This window comes from Chroicocephalus ridibundus, chromosome 6, assembly GCF_963924245.1.
Source record: "Chroicocephalus ridibundus chromosome 6, bChrRid1.1, whole genome shotgun sequence".
NCBI lineage: Eukaryota > Metazoa > Chordata > Aves > Charadriiformes > Laridae > Chroicocephalus > Chroicocephalus ridibundus.
Genome location: NC_086289.1, coordinates 51,542,735 through 51,567,492, shown reverse-complemented (window position 1 = coordinate 51,567,492; position 24,758 = coordinate 51,542,735). Strand labels below are relative to the sequence as shown.

Here is a 24,758-nt window from a genome sequence, read left to right as displayed (position 1 = left end):
CTGGCAAACATCCCCATGGTTTCTCTTGTCAGAAACGGGATTAGTATCATCCTAACAGCACTATTATTGCCTGAAGCAGCAGTAAAGTAAGAAACCACCATAGGAACAATCAAACAGAAGTAAAGTCACAATGTCTCAAAATACAATCCAAGAATAGAAAAAGAGAAGCCCATCTGACATGCTAGAACACGTTAAACAAATGAAGAGTCATGTATTAGAGTGACAACGTTTGCCACGTTAAGTCCCTAAATTAACAAAGACTCAAGCATCAGGAAGAGTAAATGAGAAAGGACAAAAGAACTGCTAGAAGCGATGGAAAAACTGGTGAGGAGAGTCAAAAAGGACACTAGTGGAAAGCAAATACAGAAACACTTCTGCAGAGCAGTTTTTCAGTCTAATGCAATGGTGGACATTAAGTAAGTTTTATTTTACCCACTATTCTTGCACTATGCTACCCAGAATAACATAACATCTCCCTCCCTCTTCCCTGAACCAAAACCATGGTGTGCTGGAAAAGAAAGCTTTCACATCTCTATAAAACAAATTTCTCCAATGGAAAAGCTCATGATTCTCCATCATGTTTTATTATATATATATAAAAATATATCATTCACATATGGTCCATTATACATATAACGGTCCAAATATACAAGTCTCTCCCTCTTTTGACTTCGTTCTAGAGAGTTCTTGCTTTTTCAGTAATTACAGTCATCTCAAGATTTCACCCCAACCCTTATGAACGCTGTTTCCCTTCTATATTTAGTTCAAGATTCCCTTTCATATCAAATGCACCTATGAAAAGTTTAGTTAAGTATCAGTAATACAACCACACAAAATAGATTAAAACACTGGGATACACACCTTCCTAGAAAGTTATTCAATTGTTGAATGAGCTTACAACAGAATCACAGAATAACTCAGGACCTCTGCCTGCAGGGCATCTGCTACAACCCCCTGCTCAAAACAGGGCAAGTTGGATGAGGCTGCTTGGGAACGTATTCAGATGAGTCTTGAAAACCTCCAAGGATGGAGATACAATTTAAAAAGTTGGAGCTGCTCCTTTAACAGTTGAGTCTATTAACTCTCTTCTCAGTCTATTAACTCTCTTAATTCCGTTTGCCATCTTAAGAGTTAATAAACTTCTAAAAATCATTAGCATTTAGCATTCACAGGCCAGAAGCACTATCTACTGATGCTGAGACATCGAAGACTTGTAAAAGATAGACAACATCAACACATAACAGTAATAAGTAGAACTTTTTTGAAAGCTCTTTCCCAAGGAAACTGGTTCATGAATGTTGCTATGCCATGTGAGGGAGAGGCAGGAAAGGGAAGCAATACTTGACCTACCTAAATATGTCGTATCTTTAACTGTCAACTCACAGGAAACCACGAAAAGATCTGTCTGTATGAATAAAATAAACAGGGTTTCTGACACACAGATACTGTGCTAGATTCCTTCCTAGATGAATCTGGAGATGTAAAAGGACAGTTGTCTGTCTTGCCTTAGTTATGAAAGCGAGAATGAATTATAAATAAAACTTGGGATTGTTTAACAGAAAAAAATAAACTTATCTAGAGGAAGGCCACTGTAAACCACAAAAGGCCCAAATGGGAAGAAATAGCTTTAAAGTTTAATTTAGGTTCTGTGACAGGACTGTATAGCAGTGTGTGATGTTCAGGTAAGACAAGGCACTCTACCAGGACACGTGAGACTTCATATTAACCCAGCCATGTTACCTTACATTGGCCCAAGCTAGTACTTAGCCCTGGCCAGTACCATGAATTTCCAGTCCTGCTCAAGAAACGCTCGGGCTGAGTAGCAGCTGTACTCTTTAGCGAGGTTTCAGTCTGCCGTTTCCCAACAGCAGTTCCCCGCAGGAATGTAATGGGTTCATCCAACCATCTCAGCATGCTCAGCTCGCTCTCATTTCCTTTCAAGTTATGCTGAGTCACAGTAGCATGCTTTAGCCATGAGTTTTAGACTCTCCTTCATTAAATCTACCATTGTATCTATTTATTAAATATTCCTATATAGTCGTAAGCCTCAAGGAGTTAAAACATGAAGAGAAAGCACCAGTGCACACTGAGCATACCATCTCTGCTGTACCACTCATTTTGGGAACGATGCCCAGGTCTGAACAAAGTTCACTCAGCAGCAGCAAACTTGTAGTAATGTAACTGTTAACTTCAGTGGGAAACCTTATAGCAACCACTTACAAGAAAACTCAAAGTAAAAGTGAAAAAACACATGCGCTGACATTTATGAGGTACAAGTGTTTCATGCAAGCTTTTTTCCTGTGTAGTGGTTTCACTAAAATGTGTACGTTTTTGGCAGAAATTTTGTGACAGTGACTATTCCTAGCATTAGGCTAATGTTTTTGCAACAATCTCAACTTTTAATAAGTCAGACATGCCACTGACACCATAAGTGTCCACTCTTCAAAATCAGCGATGTGTCAACACAATATTAATCTAGGTCAGATGCTTCTGGCAAAGGTCCATGAATATTAGCTTTCAAAATCTCTTAAAAAAACATAAAGTAAGCAAATGACAAAAGTAGCCACCTTCCTATTGAAGTCATAGACTAAGAGAGAGCTGGGGAATCCCGCATATCTTGGGACCTCTCTTGAAATACGGGGGAATCCCATAAAAATGTGTGGCATTTGCAGGTTCTCTACACCAATGGAAACTACCCTTTTTGCTAGGGCTGGAGAAGGAAGAGGTATTCCTTCTTCCCCCTGGAAATCCCTGTGTAGGGTAGCTACACCTCCTTCAAAATTAACGTCACAAAGATGTTCAGGTGCAGCTGGAGGCAGAGTAAGCTATGTCACCTCGGCCTCCCTCTTTTCTCTTCAGAAACTGGCAGCGCTCAGAAAGCCACTCCTGAGAGCTGTGTGAAAGGCTCCAGGGAAAAACTTCTTGACAACTGCAAGGTCATTTACACAAGACTAGAACGCAACTTGAGAAAACTCCAGAGAAACACAGTGAGTGTATGAACATCGCTGGTCCCACAACACTAATTCTCTTGCTCTCGGTGCTGCAAAGCGCATGATCTAATGGAAACATTTTAACAGATGTTAACAGAGAAGTCTTAGGAGCAAGTTTACACATCTGAAATGTAACTAAGCGTAAGTAGGTGTGACATTATCAAAATTACTGCAAAACTTTTCAGTGCAGCACTTCAATATTTATGGTGATGTTTTTCTATTGATGCAATGACAAATACCATTCTTCCTTCTATGGCATTACAGCAAAATCCTGTATAAAAAGCAATACAGTATTATGCCAACTCCCATGAATGAGAGATGGAAGTAATAGCCCATCCTCCTCAATACACCGACTGCAGAGATAATCTAGTCCAGTCCCTGCCCACATCAAGCATGACAGTATAATAAACATGACGCTTCTCTTTATCAATTCTGCATGTTCTTACAAACCTTAAGACTATGCAATATGGACACCAACTCCATCCTTCGTAGAGACAGTACTTTGGATTTGGCAAAGCTTAGCACTGCAGTGCTTAGTATTGCATTTGTGATGGGAAGTGGCTGCTGGTTTAGTTAGCAGTTTATCTCCAGAAGGCGGGGAATAAGTGCTCAGTTTTCCCGTCACAGGCAGACAGAAGCAGCAATGTTGGGATGAGCGAGTTTCTCCCTGCGAGCCCTAGCAGAGATTTGTAAATGAGTAGGGCTGATTTAAAGCTAATTTAATAACCATAGTGCTGCCTCTTCTCAATTTAACTTGTTTGTTCTTTTTGGAAACAGACCAACCTAGCAATCTGTGCCAACATTGAATTATGCTGGCTTGGATTTTTATAATGCTTTTTATATTCTCAATCTCAAGTGAGTAATGAATTACATTTAGTTGCACCGAGACGGTTGTGAACACATCTAGTAAAAAGGCACTCTCTGACTCCTCACCTGCTACAACAATCACAGCGGTACCATTTACCTCACACCCTCACAGTGTTGTGGAGCGTACTTCTGTATGTTGTTGAGCCAACTCTTCCGAACTCTTTTTTTAAACAGTGAAGAGACCTTTAATGAGCATCGGAGCCAACAGAGGGATAATCATTACTTAATTTCACAGGGGTGCAACAGCCTAGATTCCACCAGTGACGTACGGCTTGATGGCCATCATCTTCTGGTCTAGGTACAAAAGCACTATTTTTCCCAGTAATAATGACCAAAAATATCCACATAAATGATTTTACAGAGACCGATATGGTACTTGGCTTGCCTCCAGCTGCACAGACATCATGCATTGATGCTAGTACCCATTTTCTCTTCATAATTAGAGGATAAAATGACTTCCATATCATCCTCCTGAAGCTGTATTTCTGTGAACGCTCATTAAAGGAGGAAATGATGTAACTGAGACCAATAGTCTCTGGATAGTCATCCTAAGCACTTCCCTATTCTAAAAATAAACTACACCAAATGCTATGATTTTCTAATGCTTTAATGACGTATTATTCCCAGACACCAAATCCTGAGTATCTAAAATTTATTGAATTTAATACAGATGTTTAAATGAGTTTCTTCTCTTCCCCATGCCAGGAAGAAGAAAATTAAAGAAACAGATACCCATAAAGAATTTAAGCTGATGGACTTCAGTTACCTTGACTAAAATATCTTGATGACAGGAGGATCCACTGCATGGGCATAAAAAGTCAAAAGAACTGCGATGGTTAGATTGGCCAAGATCAAGCAGGACTCTGACTTCGCATTTCATCCAAGCTATGGCTTGTCTAAAATCACAATTCATTCTAGTATATATTTGAAATACTGAAATGGGCAGATTTACAAGAGGAAGGGTCACTTAATGAAATAACAGCGTCACCTTCCTTCATTCTTTACAGACTTCCCAGTGATACGATTAACCGAGCCCAATCCTACTAAAACTCACAACAGCAAATTAAATTACTTCCTGGGATGACATCAATGTGAAGTGCTTCTCACACTTCTTGTTATTCTGTTCTTTTCCCCAGTTAAATATTGTCTCTGGCATAATAGATGACTTTATATTTTTTAATACGGTTAATACATGTAGTTAATTTTTATCCCACCAGGGTGGGCCAATTGAAATTAAATATTTCTTTGCCAAGCCTGTCCAAACTGAAGCTAAACATTAGTTGGGATTCCATGACTTTTGGAAGAGGTGTAGCATAGAGGCTGAATTTAACCCTGTCTTCTGATGTGCTAGCAAAACTGAGTGCCCAGCAGCTCTGAGGCATGCTAGCCACAGCTGCCTGAATATTCAAGAAGCTGAAGCTGAGGCTAGAAAACCATTCACTTTTTCTGGAGTCACCATAACTTTCGCTTTTTTGTAGGATCACCGTATGTCTCTATCCACCATTAGGCAGCACAGCAGTTTGATGCTGGGGACGATTTCCACAGGAAGGGTATCTGCATTGGACGGAGCAGCTGAGATGAGGGGTGAGCAGCCAGAGGCCCAAATGTGCTCCTGGCAACAAGTCCCACACCAGCATTTGTACCAGTGAGCAGAGACAGTGCAGCCACAGAAGGACTATGGTGTCCCCAACACCCACAAGCAGCTGAGTTAGGAGTGACAGGTCTCATCAACTCAAAACGCTCTCACCCCACAGGCCTGCCCTCTCTCCGCTCCCAACATGCTCCACACGATGTTATAGATTTTCTTTAAGGAAAATAAGTTTTGTATATCAAGCACAGGAGAGGAAATTCAGGGTCTGCAAAAGGTATCTGGGGAAAGGACAGGGATGCACAGCCAGAGCCAGCAGGCAGATGGTCCCTCCTTTTTTTCTAGATCTCACCATTTTTATGATTGCTTGGCCTGGTATGCATCTATTTGCAGTCAATAAACTCTCTGGCCACATACAAAGGCTACATTTGGCTCAGCATGTGATCCACAGTCAATAAAATTTATTAAAATTGGTGGTACAAAGAAAATTTTCGGTGGCACCCCCTCCCTTCCAACCCTAAAACACGTACACTTGTCAGGTCCAAAATGTTTAATTTGTCATGTCTTTCAGCAAACCTTGGAGAATGGCACTTGGAAAGAATCCAGCCAGTCTTTCAGGGCTACAGAGCACAACTGATACGCTCCTTAGTGTCAGCAGTGAAGCCGACATGCCAATAAATTTCATTAAGGGGATTGCCAGTTCCCACAAGATTCTGGTACAGAGAAAATTGGAAAGAATTACAGAAAGATTCAAACCCCCAAATTCCTGGAGTTTCAGAAATTGGTTTCCAAAATGCTATACTACCTATCAGCTTACGCAGTACAAAAGCAGGGGATCCTGTGAACATCCTGCTGTGAATAAAGAAAGTGAAAAGTCATTTTCTTTCATTAAAGCCTCTTTATTCAAAGAAAATTCTGATTGACACAAATAAGGGATTTGCTTGATTAAATGAGGCTTATGCTGTACAAATACAGCTTGGATGGGATGAATCCTAATTGCTTACATTGGAAATTACTATTGTTTTGTGAATCAAAATCTATACGGGTCTACTTTGCATATTTTCCTTTAAGAGTTACCATAAGATAATTCAGTGTGCTAAATATTTGAAAAATGGAAACACCTCTCATCTGGATGAGTTAACAGATCATTTTCATTTTAACTGCTGGGCCAGCTGCAGCCACCGGAGACTTCAGTGGCGCACAGACACGTAACTTCTCCAGCAAGCCAACCGACGAGTGACCAGGGTTACGACTACTCAAACCACAGAGACCTCTTCTCAGGCAACTGGGAGCAACCTTCTCTTTCTAATACCTTTTGTTTCTCAAGTTAGAATTCATCGTTGCTTTCATTATGAATTTTGAAAGCACTAGGCCTCGTAAAACTATCTCACTTATGGTTAAAAGGCGCAAGCCACACAGGACTGTTGGTTCAGCAAAGCACCCATCCTGGGGCGAGAGAGGGGGTGCTTCATGCTACGCTCGACTTAGTCATAAGTGTTTCCTGAATTCTGTTTCGCAACCATGATTATACACCTGGCATTGTAGCCTCGCTGATGCGCTTTCTGAATGTGGAAGGCATATGCATGGGCATCAATGCACGTGCATCTTCAATGACCAGCACTTGCCATTTTAGTCATTAGATAAAACTACCAACATAGTCTGCAAAATAGTCAAGGTAACAAGGAAACAACCAGCTTGTTCTCTGTGTTTATGCAGTAGCTGAAAACCCTTTTTAGGAAGAGGATAAACAAATTTCATTTAATCAGAAAATTACTAAAATCAGCATTATCATGCCACTGACAAGACCTCTATAGAAACTGCTAAATTTTTAAATTAAATTTCATGTATTGGCTTTTCAAAATGTCAAAAGTGACAGCTTCTAAATAGTGAGTACTTCTGAAGCCTAGACTAAATATTTGCCCATAGGTCACTTCAGGGGAAAAACAAGAAAGCCTTGTAAAGTATCTTAAGGGTTGTTGTTTTTTTAAGTTTAATTTACACGGACCTCTAACCTGGCAACACTCAGCCACTTCACTCCCCTTACCTGACCTCAGCCGGGGGGGGGAAGTGCAGTTAGAGCAACAAAAGGTTTTCTTTAAAGCTACCACGCTGAGTCTATTCATAAAGAAAGCAAGCAAAAGCCAAAGATATTATTCACTCATCTTCATAGAGACATCTGAACAGACAGGTAGGATGCGCTGGAAGGGGATTGGGAAGAAGGGATAGGAGCTGGGGGGACAGAGCTGGAATGCTCCAAGCGGCCACTTGCCTCATTAACGATTACTTCACCCCAGGAAAGGAGAAGTGAATTGTCCTGCCCTGGGCACCACAGAGGGGATGCTGGTCTGAGTCTAGTTCAGCTATTCTGTAAACACTCGTTGCTTCATGTTCGCTTTTTCTAGCGTGGCCTTAGGTGGGCAGATTCATGGTCACCAAGAGGAACGTTAACAAAACCATCCTGCAAATTGCACGTAGTGGATTTGACCAAAGCTTTTAAGCTTCCAGTACAAAGTTTATGTAAACAGCACTTCTCATTCTGTCTGCGTATACAAACACACACACACACACACACATAACTTCACATATACAGAGAAAGTCATTGTAGTCTAAGGAAAATCTACATTAAAAAAAAAATGATACTCATAATTTTTGCCCTTAAGTGGCCCTCAGGTGACCCTCATAGCAAAATAGGAACTCAGCTCTGACACCTACAGCATCTGTACAGCAATAATTGAACCAGTTGTAGCAACAAGATCAGATCAAACCAGCACCCCCAGTTTGTGCAACCTGGGTGAATAAGGGAGATGGAGCAATCCACCCACACACGTCTTCGTACAGGTTCAGAGGAAGGACCAAAGGCAGGATATGCCAGGTATTCCTAGCTCCTCCACCATGCTCATCTAGCAAAACCCGCTGCTAAAACAGGGGCATATTTTACATAACACTGTGCGCAGAACAGAATTGTCTTTAAAAACATTTTTATTTAGTTTGAAAATAAAGATTTCTTTTTAGTAGACCTTGTTTTCAGAGTACAAGGGAGACTTTTTAAGTACTGAAGGGAAAATTCTAATTCTGTTCATTAGATCATGTTCTGATGCTAAAGACTTTGATCGCTATTGCAAATCTGATGAAGTTGCAACAGTGCATAAGCAAACCACATTGCCCATTTTCACTTAAATACTAAAATTTAGATGTATAAAGTCCTAGATCTGTAGACTGAGCAAACAGCTTTTTTGAAAGGGGCTCAACCACTTCAGGAGCCCCTGAAGCAAAAACAACTGACAAAAATGTTTGCATTAGCTCTAAATAAACTTTTCAAAAATACCATTTGACTTCTAGAGAGTACTTAGTAATAAGTCACTGTCCCGTAGGGCAAATCTCATATATGCTGTTCCACTTCATTTTACTCAGTGAATATCTCCCTTTTTCTACCTACACTATGGTTACTTACCTCTTCATGAGTTACAGATATTTTTCATGCTACGTGTCTGAGTAAATAACTGTAAGTGTTTCCACAGAGGCTTTATCTGTAAAAAGTAGTTCATCTATACACGACCATAACAAACTCAGCTCTCACAATGACTTTAAAATTATAATCGTTTCCTTGACATCAACTATCCTCCCAATCAATTATCTAGCTATCAAGTCATTTACACACACAGAACGTAAATGAGAGCAAAATCTGGTCTACGACACTGAGCTCAATCAACAACCTACAATCAATTAAAACTAATCAGATCATAATCAGTCTTACAAAAAGAAAAGAGTCTCCAGTAAACAATACAAGTCCATCTACAGAAATTACAGGTCTAAATGTAGTATACTAAGAAATGCACTCTTTGAATAAGGTCCCCATATACAAAAACCCTCACAGCTACAGTGGGTGCTAACACCACTTTGAAATCTGCAGCATCGGAGGTGCGGAGGACTGATGCATGAAGGAGAGATTGGCTCCTGGCTGACAGCAAAAAGTGCCCGTAGGCCAAAGATTTAACATGCTCCAATTATGAACTATTGGGTAGAAAGACACAGGTCACAAGCCACAAAAGTAAAGCCAAGTGTGACCGCCTTTCCTAAGGGCTAAACACTCTGCAAGCGTACTGAGAAATACGCCCACAGAATAATGTGACACAGTGACCCCATCTTAGTCTATCTTATGTCTGAAAAGAACAGAAATCAGAACAGATTCCTCTGAAATCCCTGACGTTCCAGCAGCCAGACTCTTCATGGCAAGCACAGTATGAGCCACAAGCCTCTGATGAAAAAGGCACATTACCTATTTCCAATCAAAGGCAAGAGGCACACAGTTAAAAGTGCTCCAAGTTTTATGTCAGAGTATGATACATTTTATTGACTCTTAGAAATCACAACAATTTAAAGGTTCTTTGGCACCACTAAACTGAACAGACTCTCAGCTTCTATTATCTGATGATACAGGCAAAAACGAACAAATATATTCCACTTTATCTGCAGGCAGGCTACTGATTTATTGTTATTATTCGAGCTCTGTTTTATTTCCAGCCTTACTTTCCTGTAAGGCTTCAACCACTTCTGGTGGGCACTAGTCACGTATAGTCAGGATTTTTACAATAATGACAAAAATCCTAGCCTGGATTTAAGAGGACAAGTCAAGCAGCTGTGCCTACCTCCTACCAAAGTCTCGCAAACTGCCAGGGTTAGATGCTTTCAGCAGCACCACCAGCATTCGTTCTTAGGACCTAAGACCATGAAACTTAAACTTGGTATCTTTGACTGCATGCCAATAGCTCAGGGCAGCCAGAACTACACTGTAAAGTAGCCTTGTCAAAAAGATTCATTTCCATGTAAAATATCTGTCCAAAATGGCAGCTAGTCACAAGCAAACCCCAAACGCTCTACTAGATGAACCATAGATCATCTTAACCAACCTGTGACCAATTGTTACAACTGCAGTTATTTTCCTTCCTACTTAAAAAAGCTGATGAAAATAATCTTCTTCAGCATATTATCACTGGTTCTTTATTGCAGTGGACATGCAGAATAGCCTTGAAAGCGCCTCCAGTATGCACTGAAAGCCAGTACTTGCCTAAGGCTTCTCAACAGAAGGCTCTAAGCATTTTACCTAAAATTGTCTGCAGTTTTAATTTCATTCAGAAAAGTGTAGGCACAACGCCGTTAACATGAGCTGCCCAGTGTCATGCAGCAGAGTTACAGGAGGCGCAGTCCTGGCCCGAAGCCATCAACGGCAAAGCTGCCATCTATCTCGCAGGGCAGAACCTCACTCCAGCTTTCTACCAAGGGCTCTCCATTTGCTTTCTCCATTTGCTCCCTGCAGTGCAGGACAGTGGCTTCCTCCTCCTCCTCCTGGCCAAGAGGCACAAACGGCCCATAGCAGATCATGAGATCTGAAATAGCACAGAGTAACCTTTCTACTCTAGAACCAGCATTATTGATTTTCATGGAACCACCAAGCACAAGTTACCAGGCGCCAGAGAGACAATGCTGCTATCAGTATGTGTCTGATCGACAACATGATGCTATACAACAGTCTCCCTAATGCGCTTGAGTTCTGTAAACTCCTGAACTCCCCATGCTTCAGTCTCAGACTTCAGTAAACATTCTCCAATGTTCAGTCCCTCGTCACACAGACTGATGAGACTCAGCTGCTCCTACATACACACCAAGGAATAAAACCTACTCTCTCCTATGTGTAGTGTTTGACCTGAAATTTCTTAGCAATTTTGTAGAAGAGATGGAAGAATGGGTGCATACTCACGCAGCTTAATCTGTGAATTTCTCCTTGATTCACTCGCCTAATGGTCCTTCTTTTCTTCCGCAGTTCACTGGGCTCCCTTCTGAATCTCCCGCGAAAGCTCATTGTATCCGTAGGAATTCAAGCAGCAAACAAATGTCTCCTTAAAAACTGCGCTCCTTTAACCTCTTTCCTTCAGCAGCTTCAGCATAACAACTGGAAGCTGCGTATACTGTTCAAGGGGAAGTATGTCTAAAACTTACATGCTGTATCCACAGTAACTGAACAGAAAGAAGAAAAAAACCAGCAATAACTCATTTCTTCCTGTGAATAATATTCTGCTATTAAGGCGAGAGTGTCTCATTAAACCATAAATGCACCCAGCCCCCGCCTCTAATGCAAATCAAAATAGGAAGTTGTAGAAAAAACGTTTGCAACTGAACATCTATCTTTGTCTCAAAACCCACTACATCCTTTCTCCTCACCACCCTCCCTGACTCGAAAGCCAAAACGGCTGCACTCTTACTTCATGTGCACGTATGTCTGCAAGCTAAAAAAAGGCATTCACAGAACAACCACCTCCTACCAAGCCCCTCGGTAGCAGACTTGAATCACAGAGCACACAGCCACAGGTTTGTGCTGCCGGGGCCGAGACTTTTGGACTAAGGTAACAGTTCCCCTTTCAAAGTGGTGTGAAACATCAGTAAGAGGAAGCATCCTACAAACTCCTAAATCTGCAGACAGTTATGAAAAGGGAAAGCCAAATAAATTTATATACTAATATCCGAAATACATTTCTGGCTTGTAAAAACCTGGGTTTAGAAGTGCTTGTCACCTGCTAATGAAGAAAAATCACTGCTTGCTTGAACGCTGCTCCCATCTCAGGTGAGAGTGAAGCTGCCAGACAGAGCCTGTTCCCCAGATGCCCCAGCAGGGGCAATGACAGCAGCTCCCCCACCCTGCTGCCCTGTGCGGGGGCAATCACAGCAGCACCCCCACAGGTCAGGAGCCCCTCACTCGGTGCCTCAGAACTGCAGAGGCAATAGGAGCAGCGGCACAAGCAATCAAACTGTTCTTAATTAAGGTAGGAGACTAGCCCAATGTTCCGCTGTCTGAAGGCTGGCAGGGCACAAAGGTCTTTTAAAACTGAACAAACGCCCTCAGTGCCCACACATGTGCGTGTACACACACAGCTCCTTTTCTTCTCTTTTGTTCCAGCTGAGGATTCATCCTGCTGTAGCAGCAAAGCTGCATTCCCCCTGTGCATGCAGTCTTTACGTGGCATGCATTAGTTTTTTTATTCATATCAGTGTGCATAACTAAGACACATTGACAGTTTTTCTGCTTTTTCATTCTGGATTTTTTGCAAATTGGATGATGAGCATCTTTTTCACGACTTATTTCAATTCAGTACTCTGAGATCTGCAACTTTACTCTTAGTGGCTTTTCCTTTTCTTTCCAGCAAATAATTCTGAGTTATCTGAACTCTTTCACACATTTTTCAGCGTTAGTAACATTTGATCCAAAGTAACAAACCTCTGCAGAATTTCCACAATTGTTCCACATGCAGGATTTTCCATGCCAGAAGAGCCATTACACCGAGCCCAGCGTGTCTGACCTGAGCACTACAAAACAACACATCGGCCTCATTAGCTTTCTTTCATATTCCACGGATAAAACATGGTGCAACTTCATGAATTAAAAGCCCATCTCATCATTGCCTTCATAATCTAGCTTTGTCTTTGAGATGATCACCTCCTCCAAACGGAGCATTACTAGCCTGCTCTGTGAGTGCTTAAGACAGATTTCACTGTACTCCTACTTGGTGGTGAAAAGCATCTACGTCTGGCTCTAGAAAACAGAAAAGACAACAGAAACCCTTTGCCAAGGTATGCAGACATTTCAAGTGGCTACCAATATAGCACCGCAACATTAACCAAGTTGGAATCACGCTTGTTTTCTCTCAAACCACCATGCTATCTATACTGAATCCCAAGTACCTCTCACATAACATAGTAAACACAGCTGCCAAGATAAGAGGTTCTTGCCAGAAGTTAAATTTAATGCTGGATCCATCAGCTCTGCTGGCTTAACCTTAAGCAGGTATCAGTTCCTCTCAGAGGCTCCTTCGCCTATTGACTCCTTTCGTCAACTGTCACTCAGAACGAGCTGACTCCATCTTTCTTTTCCTCAGCTGCCTCCAGCAGCACCGAGGAGCGCTTCCAGGGTGTCCTTTCCACCCAGATAAGGGTCACCACCGCTTCCTGTAACTTTGATGAACTTGCGTTACTCCCAAATAATACAAAAGATGAACTTAGGTTCAAGTTTCCAGCTGGTCCTTATCCAATTTATTCTGAATATACACTGAGTATCTTCTGTCCAAAGATTTTCATTCTTAATATTATTAAACCTCATTCATTTCCATATCTCTGATAGGCAGTTTTTCAGACTTGATGCTACAGGCACTGAGCATTGTATTTTCTCAACACCAAGGCATTAAAAGGTTGAAACAATAAAGTAACAAGTAAGCTATAGCATTCACTCAGAGATATAAACAGAACGAATAGTAAACAACTGCAAATAAAGATCCCACTTTCTTAGATCTGTTTTGAATGCAAATCCCTCTACCCTTGTAATGGGGAATAACATTGCCAGTCAAACGTCTAATAATGCTTTGTCCTGCAGCAGAAGTACAAAGCAAACTTCATTAGCATCAGTGTGACTGTAAAAGATTTCCTAATTTTTCCTCAAAGACTTCTCTATATCTTCAATTAAAGTCATCAGGTACTTTAAGATGATCACAAAATTGGTTATGGTAATATGTTATGGTTATGTTAATATGAATAAAGCTCCTGCGCTGCTTCTGAATTCAGAACTACTACGTACAAGGTGAGAAGTATTATCCATATCTCAAATTGTCCTAAGAAAAGAGGTATTTGGTCACAGGAAATCCACAAGCCTTAGTTTACCTTTGTGAACTGCTGTACCAGATTCCTACAGTCAAAATAAGGAATTTGAAGCACTTCAGAAAAATGATAAAACATGTAAGGTGGTCAATTCAGTGTTTAATTACCATCTGCTCTGCTGTCTTTGCTGAATATTTCCATCTGTTCCCAGCATTTTGAAGAAACCTACTAATATCTAGATAGGAAAAAATAATAACATTTGATATCTCTATTTCTGTTAAGGAACAGCTATGCATTCCATTTGCTTCAGAGCCACGAGCATTCAGTTTTCTGATAGGGGTCACGAATTCTTTAATAACTTTTTTATTCTCTTTCCTACATTTCTTCCAGAGTTTCTGTCCAACTTAATTTATTTCCCTCTTAAATCTATTCACTGTCACACTTCATTGACTTCAGTTTGAATCTATGATATACAGCAATACGTAAACACATACTGCTGGACAAAACTAATGCACTGCTACCGTATGTCGTGCAATCACTGCAAAATGAATTTCACTACTGCTTTGCCAGCAGCCATAGAAAGATAGAAAGATTTAGTCCCTAAAGTGTTTATTTTCAACCAACATAAAATACACTCCCAAACAGGCTAAATATTTAAGTAGCTGTGTAGGATATACTAAATTCACCATACTGTCCTCCTAAAATAATATAATCGACCACCTTCAATCAAGAAGGATCGAGAAATGAAGCTTCAGTTAGCCACACTGGCTTTTTTTTTTTTTTCCCTCAAATTTAGAGGAGGGGAAAAGAAAAAAAAAATCACATGCAAAGATCAAATTCACAGCAAGTTTCAGGGAATGAATGCTTCCCTTCAGCTCAGGACTTCTGACTGGGAGCAATGCTGACATGTACAAACACAGTGCAAGTCAAAAACATCATCTTGACTTACACCCATGTATATATGAATAACTGCATATCCACAGTCATTATGCGCCTAATCACAACTCAGGCCTTCTGTTTAACAGATTTGAGAAAGGCAGTTTAATTAATAAGTATGAAAACTCCTTTTGCTGCAACAAGGTGCATCAACTGCGTATTATGCCTATTCTGAAATTAAATTCTGAAATGAAAGACAAACCTCACATAACAAAACTTACTTAATTTATAAACTAAGACCACCACGATGACAGTGATGCTACCATTCAGACAGTCTGGAGCATAGACCAGTACTGAGAAATCTGGCTGACAAACTTAACGCTTTGCCACTTGGCAGAGTGCAGATAAGATACCTGCCTGCTTCCCTTGAATGGCTTGTGGCATTTCCAGTACGTCAGAGTTCCTGGTAGAACCACAGCAATAAAGTTGTTGAAGAAAAACCAAACAGCCATGCCAAACATCCAGCCCTTGGAGCAGAAACAGAAACAATTCTGCACCTCACAACCATGACTTTAGCATATGGCCAGCTATCATCTCAGGTACCGGTGAGAAGAAAAAATATGGTACCCTGGAGAGGGTCACAAAGGGCTATTATTTTTTTAAAAAATAAATTAGTTTTTTAAATTATTTTTATTAAAAAAAAAAAAAAAAAAAACCAAACAAAAAACCGCAAAACTTACTGCACATAGCCTTCCAGCCTTTTCTATCCCATATTATGGATGTAGGATGCAGAAGTCACAAAATTTGGAGACCTTGCTGGTATACTCAACACAGTTAATACCCCACAGCACGCAGGCAGTGCCAGGAGATAAGCTATATTAGTACAAACTGATGCTGCTTTTCATATATTCCTCACCTGGACTTCAATTTCAGCCTCCCAACAAGCCCACCATCACTGTCACACCCCAAGCGGTGCAGCAGGGCAACGCTGCTAGGAGTCAGTTTTGCATTTGGACAAAGCAAGCTGCATCCAATATAATTTTCCACCCTTTGTGTGGTCAGAGTGCTTTCTAGGAAATTGATTGTAGTGAGTGACAACACACTGCATGTATTTTCAGATATGTTTGCCAAAAATCTACTAATGGGACTGTGAGACTAAAAGTGACCATATACCCACGTCTGTCTTATCTGCATCTTCCAGGCGCCAGGAATAGTGCATGTTTTGTAGCGGTTTGTGAATGCATGGAAAAACTGCACTGGCTAACAGCTTCATGCTGGATGGGTAAAGCAGATCGCTCCACTGGGACCAGAAACGGAGCGGCTAGCAGACAATGCGGGAAGCCCTCGTTACCTCCCTCCCGATCCCTATGGCATCAAAGATGGGGGAGGGAGAGTGGACATCAAGAAGAGATGATCTTTTGGAATTAAATGTTCAGTATTAGTCTACGGCTTGAAAATGTTTGGTCTTTTAAAGAGGGTGAAAATATAAAACCAAAACAATTCAGACAGAAAGGTAAAACAATTTAGTTCGGGAAAACTACATATGAAGCAACCTTTTGCGAAGTCACGCTAGCATTGAATCAACTGGAAGCAAATTACACTGGTTTTTGAGAAATGTGACTCCACTTATGGCCTAACAACTTAAGCTGAAACGTCAGCCTTTGCACACAAACCCTGCATGAAGCCATTAGAACAGCTGACGCTGCATTTTGCCTACAAATCCATACAGCTAGCTCTGACCAGGCAGAGGGCCGGCAATCCATCACGCTAGAAACGCCATCAGCACACAAGGCGAGCTCTCCAAGGCAGGGCAACAATGCCCCTGCATAAATACCCATGAAAAGAAGCCCCTTACATTTGTCAGAGGTCTGCTAACACGTCTTTCCAATTAACAGTCCCCGATGTCAGTGACTCCACCTACGTCAATCCATTTCTTTTCTTCCCAGCCCGGCAGCGCGCTGATCTCAGCTACTCCTTCCTCTGGGCCTTCACCTTATGCCCCAGATATCAGTGCACTCAGGCAGAACTAATTTGTGAGAGGCTGCTGCATTTCTCTGCCCTGCTTGAAAGGCTAAAACACACCTTCTGGATGAACTGGTGGCGTCAGGAGCCCTCGGCGGCCCATCTCTTTGCACTTTGCCAGAGCTGATAAGATTCATCTGTAGCTGGAAGTGTCCCCTGGGTGGGGCGAGGAGAAGGCCTCGGGGAGGGCAGTCTGTCGGCTCCCAGCCTGATCCGGCACACGGCGCTCCAGGGCCCTTAAAAGACCTATATTTCATCGCCTCAGAATGGCCTTGTAAGCACTCACAAGAGGTTGCTGGCAAGGCCCACGCTCCAAAAGCCACTTATGACCCCTTTGCTGATTTTACCGCTCCTAAAAACCGCCTGGCTGTTCTCCCGTGTGGAAGGCGGGCTGAGCCGAGCCAGCAGCAGCCCCTCCCGCTCCCACACCTTGCCACTCTCTCCTGGCCACAGCAATGTTTCTACCAGCCAATGCCCCAAGAACACGAACACAACGGCAGCGTCGTTTCAGCACCTTTCCAAGTTAGAAACCCACCCGCACCTGGCATGAATATAATACATTCCCTTGCCACTGGACGGAGAAGGGCCTTGTAGAACCTGATGATGCAACCCCAAAGGCCTCCAGCTACGGCCACACAGTGTCATAGAATAGTTAGAGGTGGAAGGGACTTTAAAGATCACTTAGTTCCAGCCCCCCTGCCATGTGCTGTGACACCTCCCGCTAGACCAGGCTGCTCAAAGCTCCATTCAACCTGGCCTTGAACACCTCCAGGGATGGGGCAGCCACAACTTCTCTGGGCAACCTGTTCTAGTGTCTCACCATCCTCACAGTACAGAATTTCTTCCTAATATCTAATCTAAATCTCCCCTCTTCCGGTTTAAAGCCATTACCCCTTGTCCTATCACTCCACTCCCTGATAAAGAGTCCCTCCCCAGCTTTCCTGTAGCACTGAAAGGCTGCTATAAGGTCTCTCCAGAGACTTTTCTTCTCCAGGCTGAACAGCCCCAACTCTCTCAGCCTGTCCTCACAGGAGAGGTGCTTTGGCCTCTGATCATCTCTGTGGCCCTCCTCTGGACTTGCTCCAACAGGTTCATGTATCACCTACAGAAAAACAGCATCGCGGATCTCATGCCTGCTGCAGTTCCTCATCTACCCGCTGAGCCCTCTGGAGACAGCAGCCACGGGGCGAGCAAGAATAGAGGGTGCTGGTGCTGTGCTGTGGTGATACCCGCTGGTCGTTTTTGTGTGAGGGTCTCTGCTGCACAGTGGAACTGCATACTCACACATAGCACAACTGAGCACAGTCATCAGGAGCTTTTGTTCCAGGTATCTTTGTACAGGTTGGACAGAAATAAGGCTATACTTACTCTCTTTAGTAAACAAAACCTTCTTACATCAGCCATCAGGTTGGAAGAATAAACTTTCCATTAGCAATGTCATCCTGCTGATGTGTACAAAAGCAAAATATGCAATTACTTTAATTTCTTCTTTAATTTGATCCATTGGAACATTTCAAACAAATATTACCCTTTTGTTTTCATCTACTTGGACTGGAATCAGCCCTTGATAACAAAACACATAGTGATGAAGGCCCATAAAAGGCGATTAAATAATTTAATCATCTAAATTTACTATCTCCAGACATGCTGATGCTGCTGTGATTGTGGCTTCTGCTGCATGCTTTTCTGATTGTAATTCTAATACTTGCTATTCATGTCTACGCTACATTGCAGAAATTATTTTTCTTTACCAAGAAAAGCTCAGATCAAACAACATCTGGTTTATAAAGAGAATCCACATTTTCACCCAATTTTCCAGCTGGAATAACTGAAGCAAAAGGAGGTCAGGCAACTCACTCATTTGCTCAAGGTCAAAATCAACATCTACAATGCCATAATATTGACATAAAAGAACCTGGGATCCTCTTCATTGTTTTTTCTACGTACTAAAATACACTTCCCTTGACATATGCGCAAGCTGACTGTACAGCTATTGTTGTGTTTGATATCACATAGTTGTAACATATATTCAATGTTACAAATTCCTGTATAGTCTCTTCTAGCGCCTGTGGGTATCTCAAGCAATTAAGAAAGCAACTGCATATAATAATTCATCATCTGGATCCTATAATTGAAAGCTAAATAATGGCATTTTGGAAGGGAGAAAAAGCGCACATATTTCAAAAGCAGCTAAGCAAGATTATTTTCTTATTTTAGCAAAAAAGGAGTGAAATATAAAACCCTGCAAGTCAGATTTACATTAGTTAAGCTTGGTATGTAGAAGAGAGAAAAAGACAACTTGCATCCTTTTGACATTCCTCTTCTCTTACTGATCTCTTGGAACACAGAAAGCAAAACTGTATAGTTTAATAGTGACAACACCTCACTCTGACATAACTTTCTGTACACCCAGAGAATTGTTTCACCTCTCCAGGCTTTGTTTTCAATTTCTTAATTAAAAACTGCTAATCCTAATTGAAACTTATAACAAATGTCCAATCTTCAGTATTTCTAAAATAAGAAGGTAAAAAAACTCCAGGGAAATACCAAAGTGGCTGTGGGTAGGATCCCAGAGTGAGCCCTACAGTTTGTGAAAGCCTGTGTAAAGGTATTAAAAGTAAATATAACCCCAACCTTGGCCAAAAAAATAAAAAAATAAAAAAAAATCCATCAAATTCTACTCTCTCAGTTATCCCAGGCTCACAGCAAGGAGTACCCAGTGGGCTGCTGCAGGTCCTGATGCACAGACAAGGTACCACGTACCAGCCGACCCGCAATAAAGGCCCGCGCACAGGGACCGTGACCTGCAACAAATGCAAAATCATTCACGGGAGCGGAGTCAACCAAGCTGACACGCTTGCACGTGTAAGAAGCAAGACAATGCCAAGTACAATACTATTGCAATAGCAAATGAAGTACTGAATGTTCACCCAGATGCCACACTAAATTCCAGTTTATGTAAGCATGGTCATACTGGGTAGGATGGAAGTTCATTTAACCCAGATTCCTGCACCTGTGAGAATCTACAGATGCTTAGGTAAAAGTACAGAAAACAGTCAATACAACAGTTATTTCTCCTGAACGCTCTTCCAATTTCCACTCGTGCAGGTTCCCAGCCTGAGATGGCATATGCATATTTACTAGTTCTCGAAGACTCAAAGATTTTTCCCAGTCGCTCTTCAAACCTACACAGACACTAGAGATGTTAAACATTTTGTAGCAAGAAAATCCAGTTTTAATATTCATTCAGCGAAATTTTTTTTGTCCAAACTTGCTCCCCCTGATTAGTTTCATTTGATGATCCCTACTACTTTTGTTGAGCAAAGAAAGTGCAAGCAAAGCCTACATGTCTCTGACCATTCTTGATTTTTATGACTTCCACCACATCCCCTCATAGTTATTTTTCAGACCAGCCCAGGTCCAGTCATTGTCTATATGCATAGTCATGCACTAGCTTTGCTGATCCTCCTCACCCCACTCTGTGATTTTCCAGTTTCAGTAAGTCTGTTTTGAATTGTAGGAGGTATTAAAGCCCTCCCAAGAAGCTGCTATGGAACTCTGCTATCCAAGGACAGATCAAAAAGCAAAATTTATTTATGATTTCTCAGTGAGATGGAAAGCGGGACCAAAACTATGTCATTCTGAACACAGTAAAGCTGCTGTAAGCTTCCAGGTCCCAGCCTCTGCAAGGCAGGGCCATGAATCATAGTAATTCCTTCGCCTTCTCTGGATGACTCTCTCTGATGGGATGAGTGTAAGCCAGTATTCCTGCCCTTGTGTTTTCCTCCCCACTCCCACGTCTTGCTCTGTGTATCCAACATGCAAAGACAAACCCTTGCACCGTCACTCTTGCCTTATCATCAAACCTAAACTGGTCGTTGACAACCTGACTCTGTACCAAGAGGGTATTTTTTTAATTTGGAAATTCTGGGGCTTTTTTAATTTGGAAATTCTGGGAAGTCCAGAAAATTCCCTCTTACTGTAGCAACAGCTGGAACATCCTGACTCGTATTTCTATCAAGCACCACTTGAGCTGGGTACAAAAGAATTGGTCAGGAAATCAGAAGCTAAGAGGTTAACTTATGATTTCCTACAAATACACACTACAGCCAGGCATAAATAAGTGCCAGAAAAGGATGTGAATAGGAAATAAAGTAGAGTTTTCTGCAGTTCCTCCTCACTCAGCTCCTTGTTCTGCCTGAAACGCTGCAGACACGGTCTGACTCAAGGAGCCAATCCTTTTGCAAAAATATTTCCAAGAAATACAGTTGTCTTTTGAATGCATTTTACAAAAAGCAATGTTTAGCCACCAATTCAGATTCTTTTTGCAGGCTCATGTAACTTAAAATTGCCTTTGATTTCATTTAAAAAAGGAAAATTGGCAAGCTCTTAGTACATAGAACAGCTTTTGGCAGCTTAAAAATACTGTGTAAAGAAACTTCTCAGTGGGAGCTGGTACAAACTTTTATGTCAACTCATCTCTCAAACATTTCATTTGGGCAGGTCCTTTTTGGTGCATTCTTCAAGAACTGTCTTTTTTATATTGTGAAAACGTTTTAGAATAACATTTTATCAACCAATATTTACAGTTTCAATTAGATTCGGAGAAGTAAGGCAAAACCATATTGGTACAATTCCAGGCTTGCATTCACTTTTATCTTTCACATAAAAAAAACAGAGTTAAGCACATGTTAGTAAACATTTCTATTATTTCCAAATAGTTCTTCAGTTCAAACTGTGTTCAGGAGTTTTCTCTGTACTTCCAAACATTCTACTGAAATATTTTGCATTTACACAAGCGTCTGAGGAGTGAGCATGCTCTCTGTCAGAGCTGCTTGGTCGGGGCCAGGGAGGGTGTTCTGAACAAACACAAGTGACAGATGCACAAACACTCCCATCACGAGTCCTTCCCCAACTGGTGTCTCTGCTACAGTGTCAGTAGAAACAAAAACAGGTGCTACAGGGGTAAACGGTCATCACAAAGAATCAGCAGATGTATCATGAACAACAAAATATGACATGTATCTTAAATATTGGAAAATATATTAATTAAAAGTCTGCATAGAAACAGTAAATGTTTTCTACTGGACATACGAGATTCGAGCTTTGGATTACTTCCTGTATCTTCCACACATCTGCAGCTCACATTCACCCGAAGGATGTGTTATGGAGCACATGTCTAACACCTGGGAGCAGGCAGCCCATGAGGGACTTGGCTTCTTTTGTAACAGGCCAGTTAAAAGATAAAAGGAGGCCCAACTGCAAGGTTGTAAGGCCAAAGAAACCGGACATTCCTGGCAACAAACAAGCTTTTAGATAACTGCTTAGATCACTGCACCTCCTAATGGGCTGTGCCCTTGCTTAAAACCAAAGAGCTAACGGTGGTCAATAGCCGCAGGAACTCAAGCACTGCAAAAAGCCAGAACAGAGTCACAGCCTGAATAAGCAAATTCAGGCACAAGCGCCAGCTGGCAGGTGGAGAGATGGAACAGGCAGCTGGATGCTCTGTGCCTGCTTGCTTTTTCTAGGGAGCTCTAGGGAGATGAGAAAAGGCTCCTCAAGCACGTGGGAGAATGGGTTAAAGACAGGAAAAGAGCTAAGGCACTGAAAAGAAAGAAATGCAGATCATCTGTGTGAACACTTTTTATTCTTTACCTTTAAGCCACAAGTATCCAAAAGCGAGAAAAAAATAGGGCCAGTTCCAAGCCCTGTTTCTCCCAAGAACTTGTCCTCCTCTGTAATCCCATTAAGATCAGATCTCCTATAGAGATAGCTGCAACGCATGCTTGCACATCATTTACTAATGCAAGAAATATCTCAAAAAGGACAGTGGAGCCATCTGGTTCCAGAAATCTACATTTTAGTAATTCATCACTTTACTGTTAAGGCTTACCCTCTGAAAGAGCTAATTTTAGCACAGAAGTCATAACCTGTGGAAAACATCAAGGTAACACCAAACCCTTATTGAAACGCCAAAGTTATGAGTGATCGGTAACATGATGTTCAACTCCCAACATTCTAGTTTCATAGCTAACCGCTGATTGTTCCAGCAAGGCCACACACATTTTCCACTCTAACTTCATGATTTCTTTTTTTTGGAGAGAAACATGCAAGCAGCACAAAATTACACTTCTGCTCTGTTTTACTGCATTAAGTCAAAACCTTATCCTGCTGGATTTGCACACATATAACCGACAACTGAATCTGGCCATCTCATCTTCAAGCAAGTATCAATACTAATGAAAAGAAAATGAGCACAGCAGTTGACAGATGAGAAGTGAGGAAAAACAAACACCAAAGGCATGAAGTGTTCAATTCAATTGGTTCCATACGCTGTACACAGAGTGATCCCTGAGGCAGAAAGAAGTCTGACAAAGATTACAATGGCTATTTTTCATCGAAAACCACACACACAGAATCTATTATGTTTTAAGTTAACCACAAATTGGCAATAACTATTAACAGACTGCAAATGTAGAAGTAAGATATTGCACACAAATTCTTTCTGTTTAGACAGAACATAACATTTTGTTCTGGAGAGGCACCAAATTAACAAGATGAAAAATGTACATTTCTTATAATATGTATGTATTTACAGAGTTCCCCAACTTTAAAATAAGAGTCCCGGAAGAACTGAAATAATTGAGCACCAGAACAATGAAAGAATCGGATTCTTTCTGACTGGAAATGTGTGCACATATGCACAGCTACCACACCTCAGTGTTGGAGATTGTGATCCATGGTCTGAGCCAGCTTCAGTTACAGTAGACTTGGAATAGTGCCCTGAGATGATGTCAGATCCTTGCCACCCAAAACACCCTGAAGTATTCATGTGACACGCTTTGGTGCTGAGTCCTAATCCTTTCTCCGCGGTAATATTCCTCACTCCAATTACTAACTCAAGTTGGAAGCCCTAATTATTCAAGGAAGTGATTCAAAAGCTAAAAGACGAGGAACTGTTCCTGTATTCCGTAGACACTCTGCCTTCCTCCATCTTCTTTAGCTCCAAACACTCAGAAAACACCATGCTTGTCTCTCTATTCCTGAGACAACACTATTGCACGGAACAAGAGTTCAGTTACTTGAGTACTTTGGCAGATAATTCATTTCTTGTTTGACTCATAATAGCAGAGCTGCCAGATAGTGCTAGCTGACAAACTCAAATATGCTGAAATGCTGCTTAGCCTTAGAAATTAAATCCTGTGTTTTGCCTTTACAAACCTTTCTTTGGTTAAGGGAACATCAAAACCCTTTGCCTGTGTTTGTCCAGTTCCTCTGAAGCTACAGGAGGTATCGCAACCTGGAACTAGTCTGCATTCACCCACACATGGCAGTAGCCATGAGGTGGTGATGCCTTTCATCAAAGCCTTGTATAATTCAGGAAATGTAATCTAGAAGTCAGAATCTCTTGAGAGTTTCTAGAAATCAGGTGTCAACCCCCCTGGGATGCACAGAAAAAGCGAAGCTCACCAATGCTAGCCACGCTAGGTTTTACAGCACACAGTAATCACACTTCAGTTTACACTGTAGATGTACTCACAGTCTCTGCTCCTTGATTTATCTTTCTGCCACAGCTGATGGTGGAATGGTTCAGCAGCTGCTATTAAGTGAAATGACTCCTGTTGCACTGTGCCACGCTACCCTGCTTTGCTGGGCCGAAGTTGCTGGGGAGGCTATGGAGCAACAAAGACTTTCCACATGCATTAAAACCAAATGATTCCGATTGATGGAAGAGTATGAAGTGTGGAGATAAAGGCTCGGAGATATATCTCTTCATC

At 41.5% G+C, this 24,758-nt stretch overlaps 1 protein-coding gene across 9 annotated transcripts in view; it reads right to left on the bottom strand.

Annotated features, from left to right (window-relative positions):
- DOCK10 (dedicator of cytokinesis 10) overlaps nt 1-24,758 on the bottom strand; it is a 160,944-nt gene that overhangs the window by 101,803 nt on the left and 34,383 nt on the right. For 2 of the 9 annotated variants that reach the window (XM_063338054.1, XM_063338055.1), the window contains exons 1-2: nt 12,713-12,760; nt 11,201-11,457 (exon numbers count right to left, since the gene is read on the bottom strand). The exons of the other annotated variants lie outside the window; for them this stretch is intronic. In XM_063338054.1, coding sequence (XP_063194124.1) covers nt 11,201-11,302 — 102 coding nt within the window. In that variant the 5' untranslated portion in view covers nt 11,303-11,457; nt 12,713-12,760. Of the gene's footprint in view, nt 1-11,200; nt 11,458-12,712; nt 12,761-24,758 lie in introns of those variants that run through there. 9 annotated transcript variants of the gene reach the window in all.